At 35.7% G+C, this 18,022-nt stretch overlaps 1 protein-coding gene across 1 annotated transcript in view; it reads left to right on the forward strand.

Annotated features, from left to right (window-relative positions):
* The window catches only part of RNF217 (ring finger protein 217), a 126,995-nt gene extending 109,885 nt beyond the window's left edge, over positions 1–17,110 (forward strand). Inside the window, exons 4-6 of the mRNA XM_045798597.2 lie at positions 1,018–1,219; positions 6,995–7,066; positions 8,434–17,110. Of these exons, the coding sequence (XP_045654553.1) occupies positions 1,018–1,219; positions 6,995–7,066; positions 8,434–8,507 (348 nt within the window). The 3' untranslated portion in view covers positions 8,508–17,110. The remainder of the gene's footprint in view (positions 1–1,017; positions 1,220–6,994; positions 7,067–8,433) is intronic.
* Positions 17,111–18,022: the final 912 nt, after the last annotated feature.

Consider the following 18,022-nt stretch of genomic DNA (forward strand, 5'->3'; position numbering starts at 1 on the left):
GGGTAGACAGTGTAACCAAATCTTTGTCTTTTTTTATGAAGTAATGTTAAGTTCTCTTTCATGGTTATTCACCTAACAAAGGGTGCATATACTTGAATGAAAGATGGCTCCAATTTATATACTGTGTCCATAAGGATTCTGAGCCAAGTATCCAATTATATCTCAAGGAATAGTATCTTTATTGCAACATGGCCTCAGTGCTTGAGACAGTGACCCTCATGCTGGGTACCTGGTAGACTATGAGTGCAATCCTTGTTACTTTATGGGCGAAGCTGTATTTACATGTAACTTGACTGAAACAATAGAGGAAGAGGCTGAGTTTAACAGCTGATGTTGTATAAACAGTCCTGGAAACATACTTGCAAATGACATTAGAGTTGGAAACTGAAATGGTATTGTGAATACACTTACAGCTGCTATCATTTCCTTCCTCAAAGGAAGACTCCTGCTCCGGGTGACTGGCTGGTTCAGTCCATAGAGCATGTGACTCTTGATCTCAGGGTTGTGAGTTTGAGCCCCATGCTGGGTGTACAATTTACTTAAAAATAAAATCTTTAAAAAGAAAAGAAAAGAAAAAAAAAAGAAAAGAAAAGAAAGAGTTCTGTGCCTTTCTATTTATGCACGCAGAGTTTTACATAATCCTTTCTTTTAAGGAATATTCTTCATCTCTTCTCATTCCTCACATCACCTCATTCTTGCTGATCATAGCATAAACAAAATATACTTTCGCAGCATTTTAAATTGCCTCCTGGCCATTGAGTTAGGTGTATGTCTAGAGGGATAAGTGAGTTTTCTCAACAGCTTGAGTACCTGAAATGTTATTGAGATTCGCGCATGTTAACTATTTGACACAAGCACAGCCTTGGACAGTGTGATTATAAGTAAACTGACAGCCTCAAGAATGCTAAGCAAGGCTTTTGTTTTGGTGAAACTTGTTTGTTCGATAACACTTGCCAGATTTCACTTTTAAAAAATTGTAATAACTTTTCCTTGCCTTTTCCTCTGTCCCTGATACAGATCCACATCCAGAGAACTGAAGGATGTGACCATATGACCTGCTCACAATGTAACACTAATTTTTGTTATCGATGTGGGGAGAGATACCGCCAGCTCCGTTTCTTTGGAGACCACACATCAAACCTCAGTATATTTGGCTGCAAATATCGCTACCTCCCAGAGAGACCTCATCTAAGGAGATTAGTGCGAGGGTCGGTCTGTGGTGAGTATCGGACATGATTTATAGGAATGCTTTCTGGGAAATAAACAATGATAAGAGAACTTAAATGTAATAGCCAAGATAATTCTGAGCATCTGTCAGGTATACCAGTGGGGACTTTACCCAAAAACAGGAGGAAGATATTTTCTCTACCTTTGAGTTTAGAAAAATGGGAATTTAACTTTGTTAACAGGACACAACTTACATGAGTAAACAGGTTTTGTTTGGAAAACAAAGTATTAATTATACTGCAGAAATGTAAATTAATCTTTTAATGAAGTCTTATTGTAAGCCACTTGATGAGAGGACAACGTCACATTTATTTTTCTGTTGACAGTACCTAGCAACAGGTTGTACACATATACTCTATTCCTTCATGGAGGACTTTTAATACAGTTTTGAAAATCCCTATGGGGCATCTGGGCAGCTCAGTCGGTTAAGCCTCAGGCTCTTGATTTTGGCTCAGGTCATGACCTCAAGGTGGTGAGATGGAGCCTGCTTAGGATTCTCTCTCTCCCTCTCCCTCTTCTCCCCGCTCCCTGCTCTCTAGCACATGTGGTCTCTCCCCACCCCCACCCCCTGCCAATAAACAAACAAATAAAATTTAAAACTAAAATAAATAAAAATTCCTATGTTTCAGAGGCCTGTACCGGAGTCTTATTGTATCTATACGGTTGATGCCATTGTATGTATGTTCTGTTGTATTTTTAGTTAATATTAATAGCTAACAGTTAATGAAATGAGTATCAAATGCCCTCATTGCGTGCAAACCCAAGTTTAAATATCCAAATGCAATGCCTTTTTGGATTGAGTTTTTACCCCCTTCTTTGTCCTCAACAACACACGGTCTCATACAAATATGCAAACATAAACCCAGATTCCTGCTCTGGCCTGATGCCACCACCTTTGTGATACGGCGTTCTTCTGACCTGATACTGCTTCTTCCAATAGCTCCCTAGTTCTCTGGAATGTATCCACTGTGAGGTTTCTTCCTCTCTTTTTCTTTACACAAAACTTCTATATTTCCTCCTCTAAGAGTCTTTCTCATGTATGTGCAATACTTTTTAACATCTTCCACATTTCCCCTTTTCTATCTACTTTTGCCTAGTGACTTCATGAAAATCTTTTTATCTCTCTTTAGCCTCCATCACTTTATTACTATTGTAAATTGCTCACCTTACTAGAATCATATGATGGCTAATCAGAACAAAGCTGGTGCTGATGCTGCATTTCTGTTAGGTAAAAGATAGGGCATATATTGTATAATTCATTTTAACTTATGGAAACCAGTGCCATAATTTTCTAAAATCTTGTGTGATCTCTATAAAAAATATCTTTATTGAGCTTTAATTAAATGTAATTGTTCACAACCAATAACATTCAATATAGTCAAGATTGGTTTTAGTTATTTTCAATGTTTTCCTGTTTACTTGCTTGTAATATATATATTTGCTGTTTATTTGGTGGATATATTATAATTGTATACCCAATATTTACTTATTAGTTAAACAGACTTTGGTGGGATAGCTACGGAATTTATAACATTTATAAAATTACTCCCATGAAAATACTAAATTGCAAATTAAGTTTTGAGCTGTAACCTATTTGTAAGTCTGGATATATTGAGAGCAACCAACAAACACAAAATTCTTTTATTCTCTGTATTACTTGTTCTTTTTTTTTTTCCTACTTCAACGACATTTTGCGGCAAGATCTTTCCTTCCATTTTTTACTTTAAATAATCTTTTATTTGACCATCATTTTTTCCTTTTTTTAATTTGGTTTAATCATTCTTAAATAAGGGAAGTTATTTCTTGCCCTATTTGCCCAGTAATATTTTGGATGCACTCCCTTTGGGTCCTCTGATTTGCCTAGAGGCCACTCGAATCTTCTTCTCGGGTCATAAAATAGAATTGAGTTATTTAACAGCTTGTACAATGCACAGCCAGTGAACAGTGTCAGCAGAGAAATATCCTCTCTGCACAGTCTTTTCCATTTTTATTTAAAAATTTTATGGTCAGCTTTCTGTCAATGGTTTTCTTTGGGGCCTGTTTTCTACTGTGTGTGCACGTACCTGTGTGTCGGGGCCGACCTGACAAAGTAGGGAGCAGCTGGCTTTCAGAGAAGCTCTCCCTCCCACCCCTGCTTTCCCACCTCTAGTACAGCGGCCTCTAACTGATGTTGGGCCATAACTCCAAACAGGGGGTCCACACCTCTCCCAGCCACACAAAAGGCTGGAAAAGGAATGACTCTGTAAGTCACAAACCTAGCTTCTCCCTGCCGTATAAGAGAGAAGGTGGATTATAGCAAAGCCCTCCCACCCTTTGTCTCTGTGCTATGTAATCCAGTTTGCTCCGTCGGTTTGGGGCTGCAGCCTCCAGATGTCCCTGGACAGAGGCAGAGGAAGGGCCTGTTCTGCTCTCACAGCTGGGGAGGATGGCAACATGGTTTGCATTCCATGTGACCGTGTGCCCAGCTATGGATCTGCGGTTCTGCTCCTAAAGAATAAGAGAGAACAGAGATTTGAGGATGAGTTTAGCAGCCCCTGACATGGGGCATCTCCCTAGTTGGAGTAGGGAGATTACTCAATGAATGGCATAGGGAATAAAAGTGACTGAGAAAAAGTACTGAATTCTCATATCATTACATAGAAATGCTCAAAGTATTAAGTTAAAGTGTATAATAGTAAAGAAAATATAGATCTTTAACTGATTTTTAGTTGGCAGATAATTTATACGAACAAAAGCAATAGAACCTTCAAAAATCAATATCCAGTTTTTTAAAAAAAGATGAAGACTGGAACTAGAATTGAAGAAATACAAGTAGCCAATAAACATTTTTTAAAATATTCAATGCTATTAGTAGGCAGAGAAATGTAAATTAAAAAGAGGGTTTTTTTTGAACAATTGATTAGCAAAATTTTTTGTTAATACTCAGCGCTGGACTTTCATACCCTGCTGAATGAATTAGAAATTTTGTGCAATTCTTTTGCGAGGAAATTGGATAGTAACGTAAAGGACATTTTATTTTTTATTTTTTTTTAAAGATTTTATTTATTTATTTGACAGAGATAGAGACAGCCAGCGAGAGAGGGAACACAAGCAGGGGGAGTGGGAGAGGAAGAAGCAGGCTCATAGCGGAGGAGCCTGATGTGGGGCCGGATCCCATAACGCCGGGATCACGCCCTGAGCTGAAGGCAGACGCTTAACCGCTGTGCCACCCAGGCACCCCTAGGACATTTTAAAATATGATAAATCTAAGCTGATTTATTTGCAGATGTGGTTTATTTGCAGGTATATTTTAAAATAGCAAAAAAAAGGAATAGAAAGTTAGGTACATGAATATTTAAGTCAGATATATACAGATATAATAGAATCTTATTTCAGCTATTGAGAATAGTATTTTAAATGAATTGTTAATAATCTAGGAATAAGAGAGGATGTGCTTAATTCCTCAAAACAGTTTCAGAAGTAAAATTAAACATTTATTAAGCATTGATTACGTGGTTGAAATAAGTTTTTTACTTCCCAAAGAAAGAGCACATTGGCTCTTCGAGTTCTGTGATATTTGGGGGGAAAAAATCGGTGCTGTTAATTTGCAATCATGTTTCACTGTTATTCTGAAAATATATTAATTATTTAAAAAGGAAACATGAATGAATATACTGAGCCATGGGTACAGGAAAAAAGATTCTTTTAAAATATTCAGGCCAGGGGCACCTGGGTGGCTCAGTCGGTTTAAGCGTCCAACTCTTGGTTTCGGCTCAGGTCCTGATCTCAGGGTCCTGGGTTTGAGCCCCGAGGTGGGCTCCCCACTCAGCAGGGAGTCTGCTTGTCTTTCTCTATCTCTGCCCCTCCCCCCGCTCTCTCTCTCTCAAATAAATAAATAAATAAATAAATAAATAAATAAATATTTTTTAAAAGTAAAATATGCAGGCCAATATATTCTAAACTCTTAAGCATAGCTTTTAGAATGTATCAAATGGCATTGTTCAATAAGATTTCATATTACTTAATTGGATTTTGTCACTGGCAAAAAATATAAATAAAAGCCATGGTTAGACATTGTGTCCATTAAATAGTCATCTTTTTAAATTAGATATTAAAGACTGTATTTTCTATCCATCTGGTCATGGTTCCAAAGACCATTCCTTACACATAAAGAAGTTAATATTTTTCTGACAATTTTCCAACAAATGGCAGCATTATGTCTCTATTTTTTTTTATGTAACTGCTTTTTCCAAATTACTGTCCTTAATTTGTAGAGTAGTATTGCTGGTTTATCCTTAACCGGCAAAGCCCCTCCATGCCTTCTCATCTCTTGTTGTGCTGGGGTCGTGCGGCTGTCCTGCTGTGTCACATGCCTTAAGGGCGAGGTTACTGTACACCAACAAGATACTCACTACTGTCCTCTTCCCATGTGTGCTAGGGCCTTTCAAAGTGAGCGGGATTCAGGGAACTCTGTGCCCTGTTTGCATGAAACCAGCACTTACTATAATCACTGCCCAGCTATTTATTTAGGAAAAAAAGTGCTGGTTGATGCCATCCTTTGGCAACCTGACCAGCACTTAGCTTTATTATAAGTGCTCCCTTTTATTTTTCTCACATTTTATCTTTTCCATGAGACCAATGCAGACCTCCCAGTTTACATTTTAAAAATGTTTTTTACAGTAGTTGACACGCAATGTTAAATTAGCTTCAGGTGTACAACACTGTGACTCAGTTTCTCTCTGTACCTTATGCTGTGTTCATCACAAGTATAGCTAGCGTCTGCCACCATACGATGCTATTACAGTACCACTGACTCTCTTCCCCATGCTGTGCCTTTCATCGCTGTGACTTAATTCATCCCATAACTAGAAACCTGTCTTGCCCTCTCCCCTTTGCCTATTTTGCCCATCCCACCTCCCCCTTCCCTTCTGGCAACATCAGTTTTTTTTTTTTTTCTCTGAATTTATTAAAGTGATTCATTTGAATAACCTTAAATATACTGTATGTTTACTGGTAATTAGTAATTCTCTCTAACAATATTTATTTCTGGTTTTAAAGATATTATTTATTTATTTGAGAGAGAGAGAGCATGAACAGGGGGAGAAGTAGGAGAGAGAGAATCCTCAAGCAGATTCCTTGCTGAGCGCAGAGCAGGATGCAGGGCTCAATCCCAGGACCCTGAGATCACGACCTGAGCTGAAACCAAGAGTCGGATGCTTAACTGACTGAGCCATCCACGCACCCCTCTAACAATATTTAAACATCCCAACTGTAGTTCAGTCCACTAGGTGTTCATATTATTACTTTTCTCTGGACCCAGGAAGTAAGTAAATCACTTTTTCAGATGTGGGCTTAGATATAAGCCCCCTGTAGCACCTACTAGCTTTCCATTTTGTGAGCTAATTAGATTTTCTCCTGCCAACTCAGAATGTGTCACTCCTTTGTTAATCTTTCAGAATCTTGAAAAATGAAAGAGACCTAAAGGAAAAGCACAAAGATGAATGGTCCTGGTAGAATAAAGTGAACCCGTAACTTTGGAATTTTTTTGGTTATAAAGTCTAAATGATTTATGAGATGTTTGACTAATGTGCCCAGGACTTCTGTGGGACTAACGAATTTACATAAGTATGTTTGTTCTATACCTGATCCATTTCCTAAGAGAAATATTGCCTTAATTATAATTAGACTTCTTAAAAAACAATATACACTGTGGTATTAAAAAGCATTGCTGAAATTGTTTGATAAATTAGTTTTAAGACTCTAAGTGGTTTTGTCTTTTGTTTTCCAGCTGGAAAATTATTCGTTGCACCTCTAATCCTGGTCTTGGGATTAGCACTAGGGGCCATAGCAGTTGTAATCGGTAAGAAACACTTAACATATCTGAGCTTAGAATTTTCTGAGTGCCATAGAGAGAATACAAGTGTAAATGTAATAATATGGGTCAGTTATTAAGTGGACATACCTGTTCCATGCTTGCTTTAGATAAGCAATCAGCGTACGACATAGATTCAGAGGAGTGTGTTTCATATAGGATGTATTGTGTGACGCTTCTGCAGTCTATAAAGGCTTTGATTCATGTGTTTTATAAAACTTTCTTAATGCCCTTTTAATACCAAAGTTAATACAACTAGTATTTTAATGCAAGAGTCTAATGGACTAGACATTTTCCAATTCTGAGTTTAGGTTGGAGCATCCAGGAAAAAGGCTCCGGTGTACCCTGGTATAACTGGTTTGTTCTAGTAAAAGGATACCCCGAGTAAAAAAGATACCTTCAATGTGAACATACACCCAACATATATTTCAGCACTGACAAACAGAAAACGTATGAGTGATTTGTATAGTTTCATTCATACGAGTATACTGAAATATGTGCTTTAAAGCAGTGGTTCTCACACTCTAGCATGCTGTAGAATAACCTTGGGGACTGGTTAAAACACGCATTGCTGGTTACTACCCTCAGTTTCTGATTCCATATTGGGGCAGGGCCCATGGGTTTCTAGTTCTGAGAAGTTGCTGCCGGTCCAGGGACCACACTTTGAGAACCATTGCTTTAGAGAATTTTAAATTAAACACTGTAGATAAAGATTGCTTTGATGACTGTTCCACACAGTAGGTGGGATTTCTTTTTTCTTTTCTGAAAAGAATAAATTTTCATATGTAAATTTCTATTTAGAAAGTAATTTACATGTACAGGACAGATAAAATTATAAAGTAACTGACATTTAAGTTCTTACAATTTAGGAAGGACTTTAGGAAGTAGATACTGTTATATTTGCATTTTACTCTGAAGGAAATCAGGCGTACTGGGACCTCATATGTGGTCGAACTGGGAATCAAACCTGGCATTTGGCTCTATAGCCCATGTTCTTAAGTAATGTGCTGCCCTGCCCAGGACTGAAGTGTCCTATCAGGGTCCAGATGATATGACTAGGGATAATAAGGAAGACAAACCTAAGATTAGATATTTGAATAGAAAACATGAGTCCATATTCAAACTGGTGTCACAGAGGTTGTTCAAAGGGGGAGAGAACTACAGAAAACTAACACGGAATGAAATCTTATAGAAGTAAATACATTTCATCACGTAGGCGCCTCCCCCCCTTCATCTGCAGGCATTGCTAAATAGCAATTAAATAAATGACTGCAAAATGGAAAGTGTAAACTTTTCAAATATATAAACCTAAATGTCTCTCCTCCTAATTAGCTTTAATGTTTTTTTATCCCCAGGTTTATTTGTATTTCCTATCTATTGCCTTTGTAAAAAACAGAGAAAGCGATCACGGACAGGAATGCACTGGTAAAATGCGGATGATTTCATGCAACAAAGCCGGTCCGGGTAGGAGCCACACAGAATGGCCCACTCATCTGAGACTCACGTCTTGAAAAACACTGCGTCCCGTCCCCCTGTGGTTGTCTGCAGGCCACAGTGGCTCTCGCTCCGGTGCATTCCCTACATGGTATCCTGATTCCTTTCCTTATACAGTTTGCTGCTTTTAAAAAATGGTCACTTTCATAGACTATAAACATCTGTATCATAACTCTGACCTTCTTACTGGTTCTTGGAAGAAACTATTTTCATTAAGAACCAGTTATCCTCAGAATTGTCTGAGCATGCCTCTCCTGAGCGTTGTTTGGACGGGCTTTGTACCTGCACCTCCTTCCAGGCCCTCTTCTGAGACGGTGTGACTAGCTGAAACCATCCCACCTGTACAAACCAGCAAAGCCGCTTCGCAGAAGGTAAAGGCTCACCATATGCACCTGTTTTGATCTGTGGCCCAAGCAGTATAATTCCTTCATCCTTCAGATGCTAGAATTGTTAAAAATCTCAGTGCCCAAAAGGGAACTAGTGAAACAAAATTAACGAGAAGAATCATGAGTTACTGAAGTGTATCTGTGCAGGGGTGTGAGTGTGTGTATGTAAGTATCTGTATTAAAATTAGGTCCAGTAACCTTGTACTTGTCAAGTTCTGTGCCTCTACGCTATTTTTCCATATTTTCATAGACATATTTAAAGATGATCGTTCTTTTCTGGGCATATTTTGGTAATGTACTGAATTAAAGTCGATGTAGACAACAGGCTATTTTGATGTTGACCCTTTCTATTCCTTGCTCTCTCTCTCTGTCTCACATACATGCACACACACCAGAAATGTGTGCAATGTCACCTCGAGGATCATCAAACTTTTTTAACTGACGAAACTGATAGGTTGCTTTTAGGAAATTCTCAAGACCAGAACGTTCAGTCTTTTCAGATTTTTTATATTTTGGCATACATGCTTTACTAAATGAACAAGTCCTTCAGACAGGATTAGTTAATTTAAAAAACAAATTTGCTGTAGCGAGAACTGCTTAAGCCCTTAAACAAATCACTGTTCTGCTAATTTTTTTAATCCACTTGTAATTAGAGATAATTCTGCTTCAGGTCAAGTTGTGATAGTATTGGAAAACCCACCTTCTTACCTCTTCTCTCTTTTTTTCTCTTATCTGTTCTCAAGATTTGCATAAAAAAAATACAGTTTTGAAGGGTTTTTCTTATGTTTACTGCTCAAATACTATCAAATGTGTTGATCTCATCTTATGGATGGGGTAATGTGAAAACAAAGCTTTTTGTGTTCATGGGTTTATCTAACATAGAAAGAGGTTTTGGAAAAATGAAGGAAATATCTTCAGGAAGTTTTACCAAACTGAGACGTCTTTAACAATAAGAAAAGGACAAGCAACTAAACTGTGTTATTCCTTTGTTTTCATCATGGAAGTTCATCAGCAGAATGCAAGTAAAGACCGCTAAGAAGCCTGAAGTTTCCACTTGTCTCCAAATTCTTAAAATTAGCTATCTGCATAGATGTAGCATTTATTTGTCAGCAACCTTATCTGAATGGTAATAAATTCTGTGATAAAACATGCATTAACATGGATAGTTTGTCTTGTTGGGCTCCAAAGTAGAAAAACATTGATCATTTTTATCAGACCTAGAAAGTCCATGATAGTGAAGTTTACTTGCATGGACAGTGAGCTCGCACACTTCCGTTCTTTCTGAATAACACTCAGAATAGCTGGACTGCAGTTTCTGGACTAGTCTACATTCAGTTAGAGGAGGGTGTGCCATTTATGATTCTACAATGACATATTTCTAAACAGAACACGATGCAAGGAAAAGTGATGCTGTAATTTCACAAATTCATCTTTACCATTCAGCCAGCCAGCCAACAAATAGTTTTGAGTGCCTATTCTATGTGCTCTAGTATTAAAACACGAGAATGAAAATTTCTATCCTAAATCCATGTAATTCTGTCATTAGAGTGCTTAATTTTTGTAAATTCAATGTTTTTTGGACTTAGGTGTTAGTTCGACGATATGTGAATGCCATGAATTCTAAATCTAGTGGCTATGTTAATGTATGGTATGTGTATATACACATACCTAATATTTCCATAACTGTATATAAATACAAATGCCACATACATATATACCAACTGGCTAAATAATATACTCTCTGGTCTTAGATAATCTGTTTTCTTAGGTTATTGTATTTCTTGTCTTTGACCTACTCAGGGATTTTTATTCCTTCCTTTGAATAAGTTATCCTTTGGAGATAATTTTTTATTATTTAGAAATGTTCGGTTTTCCGATTACAACGTGATGTCTGTCATCAGTGAAGGCTCTTTCATCAATGCTTGAGATACTGTACCCAGTGTTGCACAGGATTTTCATTTTTCTATTGCATAGATTTTTAAAATTAATGTATACAATTTTCTCTTTCAAAGTTGGTATATATTAGGCCTTTCCCGGATAGTGATTTAAAGTAAAAATCTGTGAATGTTTTTACTAAGTGTCATCAAGATCTTAAAAAGAAAGAAGAAAATAAGGATTATTTATATGTTAGTGCCAACATTGAAAGTAAAACAGTAGTAACTTTTGGGATAAATTCTAAAAGCTACTTTAGAAAAAGAAGCGTACACATAAATATCATTCTATCCAAAGTTTGTCATTTTTTTTATTGTAAATGTAATATATACTCCTTTAAAAAAATCAAAGCATATAGAATTATAAAATACAAGTTCATCTGCTCTACCCCACCCTTTATTTTCCAGGGGTAACCACTGTTAATGTTTTGAAATACGTCCTTCCAGAAACTTTGTGCAAATATGCAAGTGTATTTGTATATGTCCGTGTGTATTAGTTTTATACAAATAGAACAGTAGTCTTAATGTCCTGTGACTATTTTTCATTTTATTATACATTAGTAGACACCTTTCCGTAAGTGTTTAAATAGATTTACCTCATTCTTTTGTAAATTACTACATATTCCATTGTGGGGCTATACTTTACTTAATGAGTCCCTATTGAATGGACATCGGGATTGTTTTTACTTCTCTATTACAAAGCATCAGTGAAGATTTTTACATATATTTTTATCACTTTATGTACACATTTCCATAACTTTTAAAATTTGTTTTTTATAAGATATTTGTAATAGAATTTTAACGTGTTTTCAGTGAATGAGATCATAAAGATACTATATTTGAGACATTTTTCTTGGAGAAAAAGAAAGATTATGTAGGCGTTTTATGTAGGAGTTTTTAAAGAAAAGCATCTTTTGCAGGATAATTTCCCCCTGTTTGATTAGCCAAATAAATATGTGGCCAAAACGTATAATGGAAAGTCTATCTTATTCCAATAAAAAAAAATGCAATGAGATGTTTATAAGATAATGTGAGATGTCTACAAGATGTCTGCAAGATACACTGATATTTGGATTGCCTCGTTTTAAAATTGTAGGGATTTACAGCAAATAGCTAAACTGATAATGTTTGTCACATTTTTTTAAAACACTATCCATGTTCATGCATGTTGCACCACAAAGGAACTTAATTATACCATTGTGAAAAGTAGGAAACAATATGTTGGAAATTATGGATGACCACAATTATCTACAAAAAATAAATTTGACTATTTGTAAGGTTTGGTAGTTTGTTGGGATGCTTATAAATTTGGAATCACGTGAAACATTTATTTTATGACAAGTCCCAGAAGTTCCCTAAGACCTTCTGAATGTGGATCTGAGAAGAGGAGAGGAGTCGAACCTTTTGGTACAAGCAACAACCTGTTGCCACCAGCTTGGTCTTCTGCTAGGTGCTATTTATCCTAAAGGTAGAACTGACAGGAAAACAATCAACGATTATTAAACACAGTCTGATCACAACGTGTTCTCTTTCATTGTGCTTGCTCGGCTGTGCCTATCTGGAAATTCCCTGTCCTGTGCCGACCACCGTCTCTTGAGGCCCAAGCCCCCAGCTGAGCCTTAATCATTCAATCCTACCACCCAAATGACCTCTGGCTCCCCTAAAATATCAAACCCCTGTCATCTCGTCCAGTCCCTGCTGACTCTCCCCAACCTGGTTTTTCTCCACTCCTCTGATAACTCTTAATTGGCTCCTCATCACTGCAAAAGAGGAGGAGGAACTGGACTGGGGAAAAGCTCACTCTGGCATGTGCAAAGCATCGGTATTCCTTCCTGAGCTTTGTCAAGTTCAGGTATACCCGCCAAGACCTTGATCCAGCTTCTCCCTTGTCAAACGTTGCAATTGTTTGTAACATTAGACTTTATGCTGCCTGTTAAATTCATAATTACAGGAAAAGCTAGTGGCCTAACTGAGATTAATTGGTATACTTCATTAAGTGTGAATTTTTTCAATCATGCCAAAAGCCATTTTATTTTTGAATTTTAGGAGCAAACTGCACATATGCCTTAATGTGAGTCTTCACATTGGATTACGTGCTTATCTTTTCATATCTGTAGCTGAAGTCTATCCCAGTTATTGAAAGTAATTTTTCTTGTGGTCAGCTTTATTGTTTTGTGTTAGTGTCTGTTATAAATAGAGCCTTAAAATTCAATAATGCACTTTAAAATACTTGTGCCATTTAAGTAATTCGACAGAATTAAAGAAGGGGTTACGTATATTTTGATGGAGACAGTAGAATAACAGTATTAGTAAATATATGTCACCTCTAAATTTGGGGTGGGGGGGGAGAGGAGGGTGGAAATCAGAGCGGAAAAGTAAAACATACCTGAAAAAAAATGTAGCTGAGCTTCTGAAATTATAGTAATTCTAAAAATTGATATCAGGAGCTCAAACATAATAAGTAGTTAATAAATGTTACCTAATAACCTAGCTGGAATGTTTGTTTAAAATATTGATTTCTACTGCATTTTAACTGTATTTTCATTTTTCATGAAATCTATAAAAGGAATTCCCCTGGCTAGAAACATAGTGAATCAAAACTATCACCTACAACCAGTCTGAGCATTATTTTTAAAAATTGTTGTAATTTAATTATGATCTTTTCTTCTTCCTCTGGAAAATAAGTTGCAAAATGCCATTTTTAATATGCACATCTACAATTATGTAATAAAACTGAAATAACTTTAGAGAAGCATTAATACATGGTCTGAACAAAATCAGAGTTCTAAAAACTGGGGAGTCTTCAGGATTGTGAAATGTTACCTTTTCAGTGCAAACCAATGACGCAAATCTTTAAAGGAGAAATGTGGTAGAGCTCCTTTATAACTCTGGTTTTGAGGATAGGGCTAATACTCATTTCATAGCCAACTGTTATGTGGGACTGTTACTGCACATCCCTGTTCTGAGAGTAGTACTTCAGCTGACTTTATCCAAATCCAAGAAGCAGAGAGTCATATAGTGTGAGACTTGCATTAATTGTCTGGAGCATTAGCTGAAACTGTCATATATCAGTCACAGAACTTTTAGATCCCCGCACGTAGTGCCCACTGCAGAAACATGTAATTATGTGTATCACGAACTAGATTCTTTTTTTTTTTTTAGCTAAAAAAGTGACTGTTTTGAGAATGACAGTATGACTTACAAGGCAAAAAATTATTTTTTTAAATATACAAAACATTGCTACTGCCTTTTTGGCCATTTTCTTTTAGCTTATAAAAGAAATTTCATTAGGTATATTTAACTCCGCATTACTTAGATTATACAGACTTATTGGCATAGAAAAGATTTCATTTTTCAAGTTTATCCCACATTTTTGTCACTATGTTGTCATTAATATTAAATGACTTTCTTCCCATTTTTGAAGTAATGTTCATGTACTTCAACAACCAGTTCCTGTTTTCTTTAGATTTCTTAGTTACCTTGTTTTTTCCCTCTTCTGTCCCCTTCCCGTCTTGGCCAACGGTGGATTAAATTCCATCTCACCATTAACTCTTGACTAATGAAATGAAACTCAAATACTGAATCAGACTCCATAATTTGGCTCTGGTCATGAACATAATTTACCTTGGCTTACTTTGTAAGTTGAAGTGTGTGAGGAGTACCTGGAACACTGCCCCTCTTCTTGATAGGAGTTGGAGAACCCAGCCCAGTCCCTCTGACAAGAAATAAAATGAATGAGAAGATGTCAGTTGGATCAGAGAGCCTAATAATACTCTAAGACCAACCTTCAGAAATTGCTTCATGAGTATTGTAAAGTCAGTGTTGTGTTTGCATATTAGTTGGACAGAAAGCACATGTGGGTATTCATCTAACATGATCCCGAGCCATTCACGATTCATCCAAAATGGCCGCATGTCTGGTTTTGGGTCTTTGTGTCCGCAAAAAGTTCTACAGCTTGGACTTGGTCCTGGATTTATGTAGTGTAGCATTTGTATATAAGATTTGACCATGGATTCATACTCTGTGAACATTATTAGACATTTGGTAATATAAAGTAGTAATGTTGAATGTAACTGACATTAGCCTTATTCTAGAGAAACCATTTGTCATTTGCAAATGTTTAACATTTTCAACGATATGACTTAGGTATAAGTACACTCAAGATATATTTAGCATAGGTTTGGCATATGATATGGGAAAATCCAAGGGAAAGTCAAACTTGGGTGTTAAAGGGCACCAGAAATTGCTGAAATAATGCCATTTCAGATTTTTCCAGATTTCCTCATATTTTTCCAGATGTGCTGTTGGTCATCAGTTTCTTGGAAAGCTGTTAGGTGTTCACCTCATGTCCCAGGTAGGGAAATAGTCTCAATAACCCAGTCGAATTCTTAAAAAAAATATTTCTTCATTAACATATTACTTCCTCTATGTCCAAATACACTTTTACTGATTCTTTCACATAAACACTATCTAAATATTTTACATAATATATTTGAATATTTTTAGTTTATAGAAAATCAGCATGCTTTATAAAGAAAATTCTAGATAAAGTATCATGAGTTTTTATCAGCTGACTACAAGCCCCTTCCCTAAGGCCTTTTTTTTCAAGTTCCATATGGCAATACCCTAATTTTGTTATTTGATCATTTTCATCATAATTAAAATTCTGTATATGGCATTGAAAAGAGTAAACCAACCTTATATTTCTTATGACACCTAGAACAGTAATTGGTTTATATATATATACACTGCCATTTACAAGAACAACTTCTTACACATTTTTAATGTAAAAATTTACAATCCTGTTGCTTATTTGAAATTAATTATTAATAAGCAGTAAATTCTGAGAGATCACAGAAATAATTTTGTGTAGAAGGAACACAAAAACAGTGTAATTAAAATGTTGTTAACACATTATAAAGAAACCACAACGGATAGTTGTTTTGTTTTTATTTTAAACAAAATTGGGCATAAGATATATTCATGAAACAAAAATATTTATATATATGTATACCTATTGCAAGACTACGGGACAATTAAATTATTCACATTCTCTTTTATTTCACAGAGTATAAAATGCTAAAAAGAAATACATTTGAGTCTTTAATCTGTTATCACTGTATATTCAGAAATTACAATTCTAATGTATAATTTTCATTTCCTATATGAATTATCAGAATATGTCCCATTTTAGTTATATTCTCATGAGCAATAGCAAAGGAGAAGAAATTTCTTAATTTTAAAGTGAATGACTCTCCTTAGTGGTTTGTATCTGATCTTGTCCTTCATTTCATTATACTGTGTATTTTTTGTTTTCTGTAAAATTTGTAACCAATTTCCAGGTAATATAAATTACAGTATTTCTCACGTTTAAAATGAGCCTAGCTGAAAAGATTTTCTTTTCAATTATATTGGAAAATATGTATGCGATTTTATTTTTTAACTTTTTGTACATTTCATTGGCCATGCTATTAACTTTGGTATTCATAAAACTAAGTGGAGGAAACTATTTTGAATATATTTTTAAAAAGAGGCAGTAGAAATAAAATTAAAAAATAGATGATAATATTATGCAGAAATCCCTGAAAGAAAATTGGAAGAAACAAATTCCGTTGAGGTGAAGATGTTGGAAAATAGGGAGTATTCGAAGACTTTAATTTCTTACATTAGAGTAATCAACTTATTTCCGAATGATTAGTTCATGCTGTTGGTTCCATGAGTTGTGCTTTTAGTATAATAAATAACCTCCCCTACCATTTTAGTGTTTATACACTAGTTATTGAAAAGAAAGGAAGGAATTGGGGAATAAAAGTCAGGGAAACTGGGTTTATTCCCATTTTCCAGTAGCACTAACGTATACTTCTTTGACCTTCCATATGGTGCTTTGTGTGATGAGAGCATATAACATTTATATATGTTATTAGTGCCTTATTTTTTTCACTTGACTTTATTTCTTACCTAAAGAGCCATATATTTTTTGTGAGTGTTCCTTGGCCCCTCTATTTAAAGTGCTGATGAGACAGTGTAACTTTAGAGGTGTATAGAGGCTGCATTTGCTACCTTAACCTATTGTATTATCTCTGCATATTCGCCAATATTTTTTTCTTAAATTCAGTGTTTATTTTTAAGCTAAAGAATTAAAAAAAAAGATATTGAACACCATAATTTGAAGCCGTTATTATAGAAATGTACTTTTAAACTGCAAAAAAAAAAAAAAAGAATGCTGATTATTAAAATTTGAAACAGAAGTTGGAATGGCTGTCAGTCTTCATAGCTCCAATGAGGACAAAATTACTTTACAAAAAGCATTAAAAATAAAAGTAAATAAATGGAACTTCAGGAATTTGATCTGTTTCCTACAACTCGTCTTTGGCGATATGTTATTTGCAATCCGCTTCCACACAGATGCTGAAGCACCATGGTGTTTGATATGTACGGTAATTATTCACTCACAGTGGGTTTATCATACCAAGATACTTCGTATAATGTTATTTTGCTCTTCTTGGTTTTTGCCTTTTGTGTTAGCTTTATATAAAAAGCTGGGTGTGTTGTATTCTTTATGTACCATAGTATATAACTCAACTTTTCCTGATGAATGTATGATGAATAATTAAAATAAATCATGTGCTTAGAAAAGACAAAGACACAGGTTGTATATGAAAATATGTGTACATATTTGACAAAGAAAAAAGAGGAAAAGAATCTTCCTGCCAACAGAGAGGTCCTGCTGGACAGGACCTGGAAATTAACAGATTTTTTTTTTAAGCAGTAAAATTTAAAAATCTATTACCTCAAGAATTGTCAGTGGATACGTGTCAGTGTACTGCTCCTTGTTAGCAAATACAATCTCACTTGCTGCTGGCAGTACAAACAACCCAAGTGTCAGATCACACAAATTTTAGGGGCAAATCTTTCAAAAGATGGCTACCTTGTGGTATTCTGGAGTCCAATTCTGGACTTTCGGTATGTCCCTATGGCCTTGTGTTGTGGTTGGGTTTTTTCTTTCTTTTCTTTTTTTTTTTTTTTTTTAATGTTTATGGTTGGTTGTTTTAGGATGGAAGGGTAATCTTGAGATCAGATCTCACGGAAGGATATAATGACACTCTACTTGGATGAAAACTGTAATGGGAATC

This window comes from Ursus americanus, chromosome 11 (genome assembly GCF_024610735.1).
Source record: "Ursus americanus isolate L20-20 chromosome 11, mUrsAme1.1.p, whole genome shotgun sequence".
Taxonomy (NCBI): Eukaryota; Metazoa; Chordata; class Mammalia; order Carnivora; family Ursidae; genus Ursus; species Ursus americanus.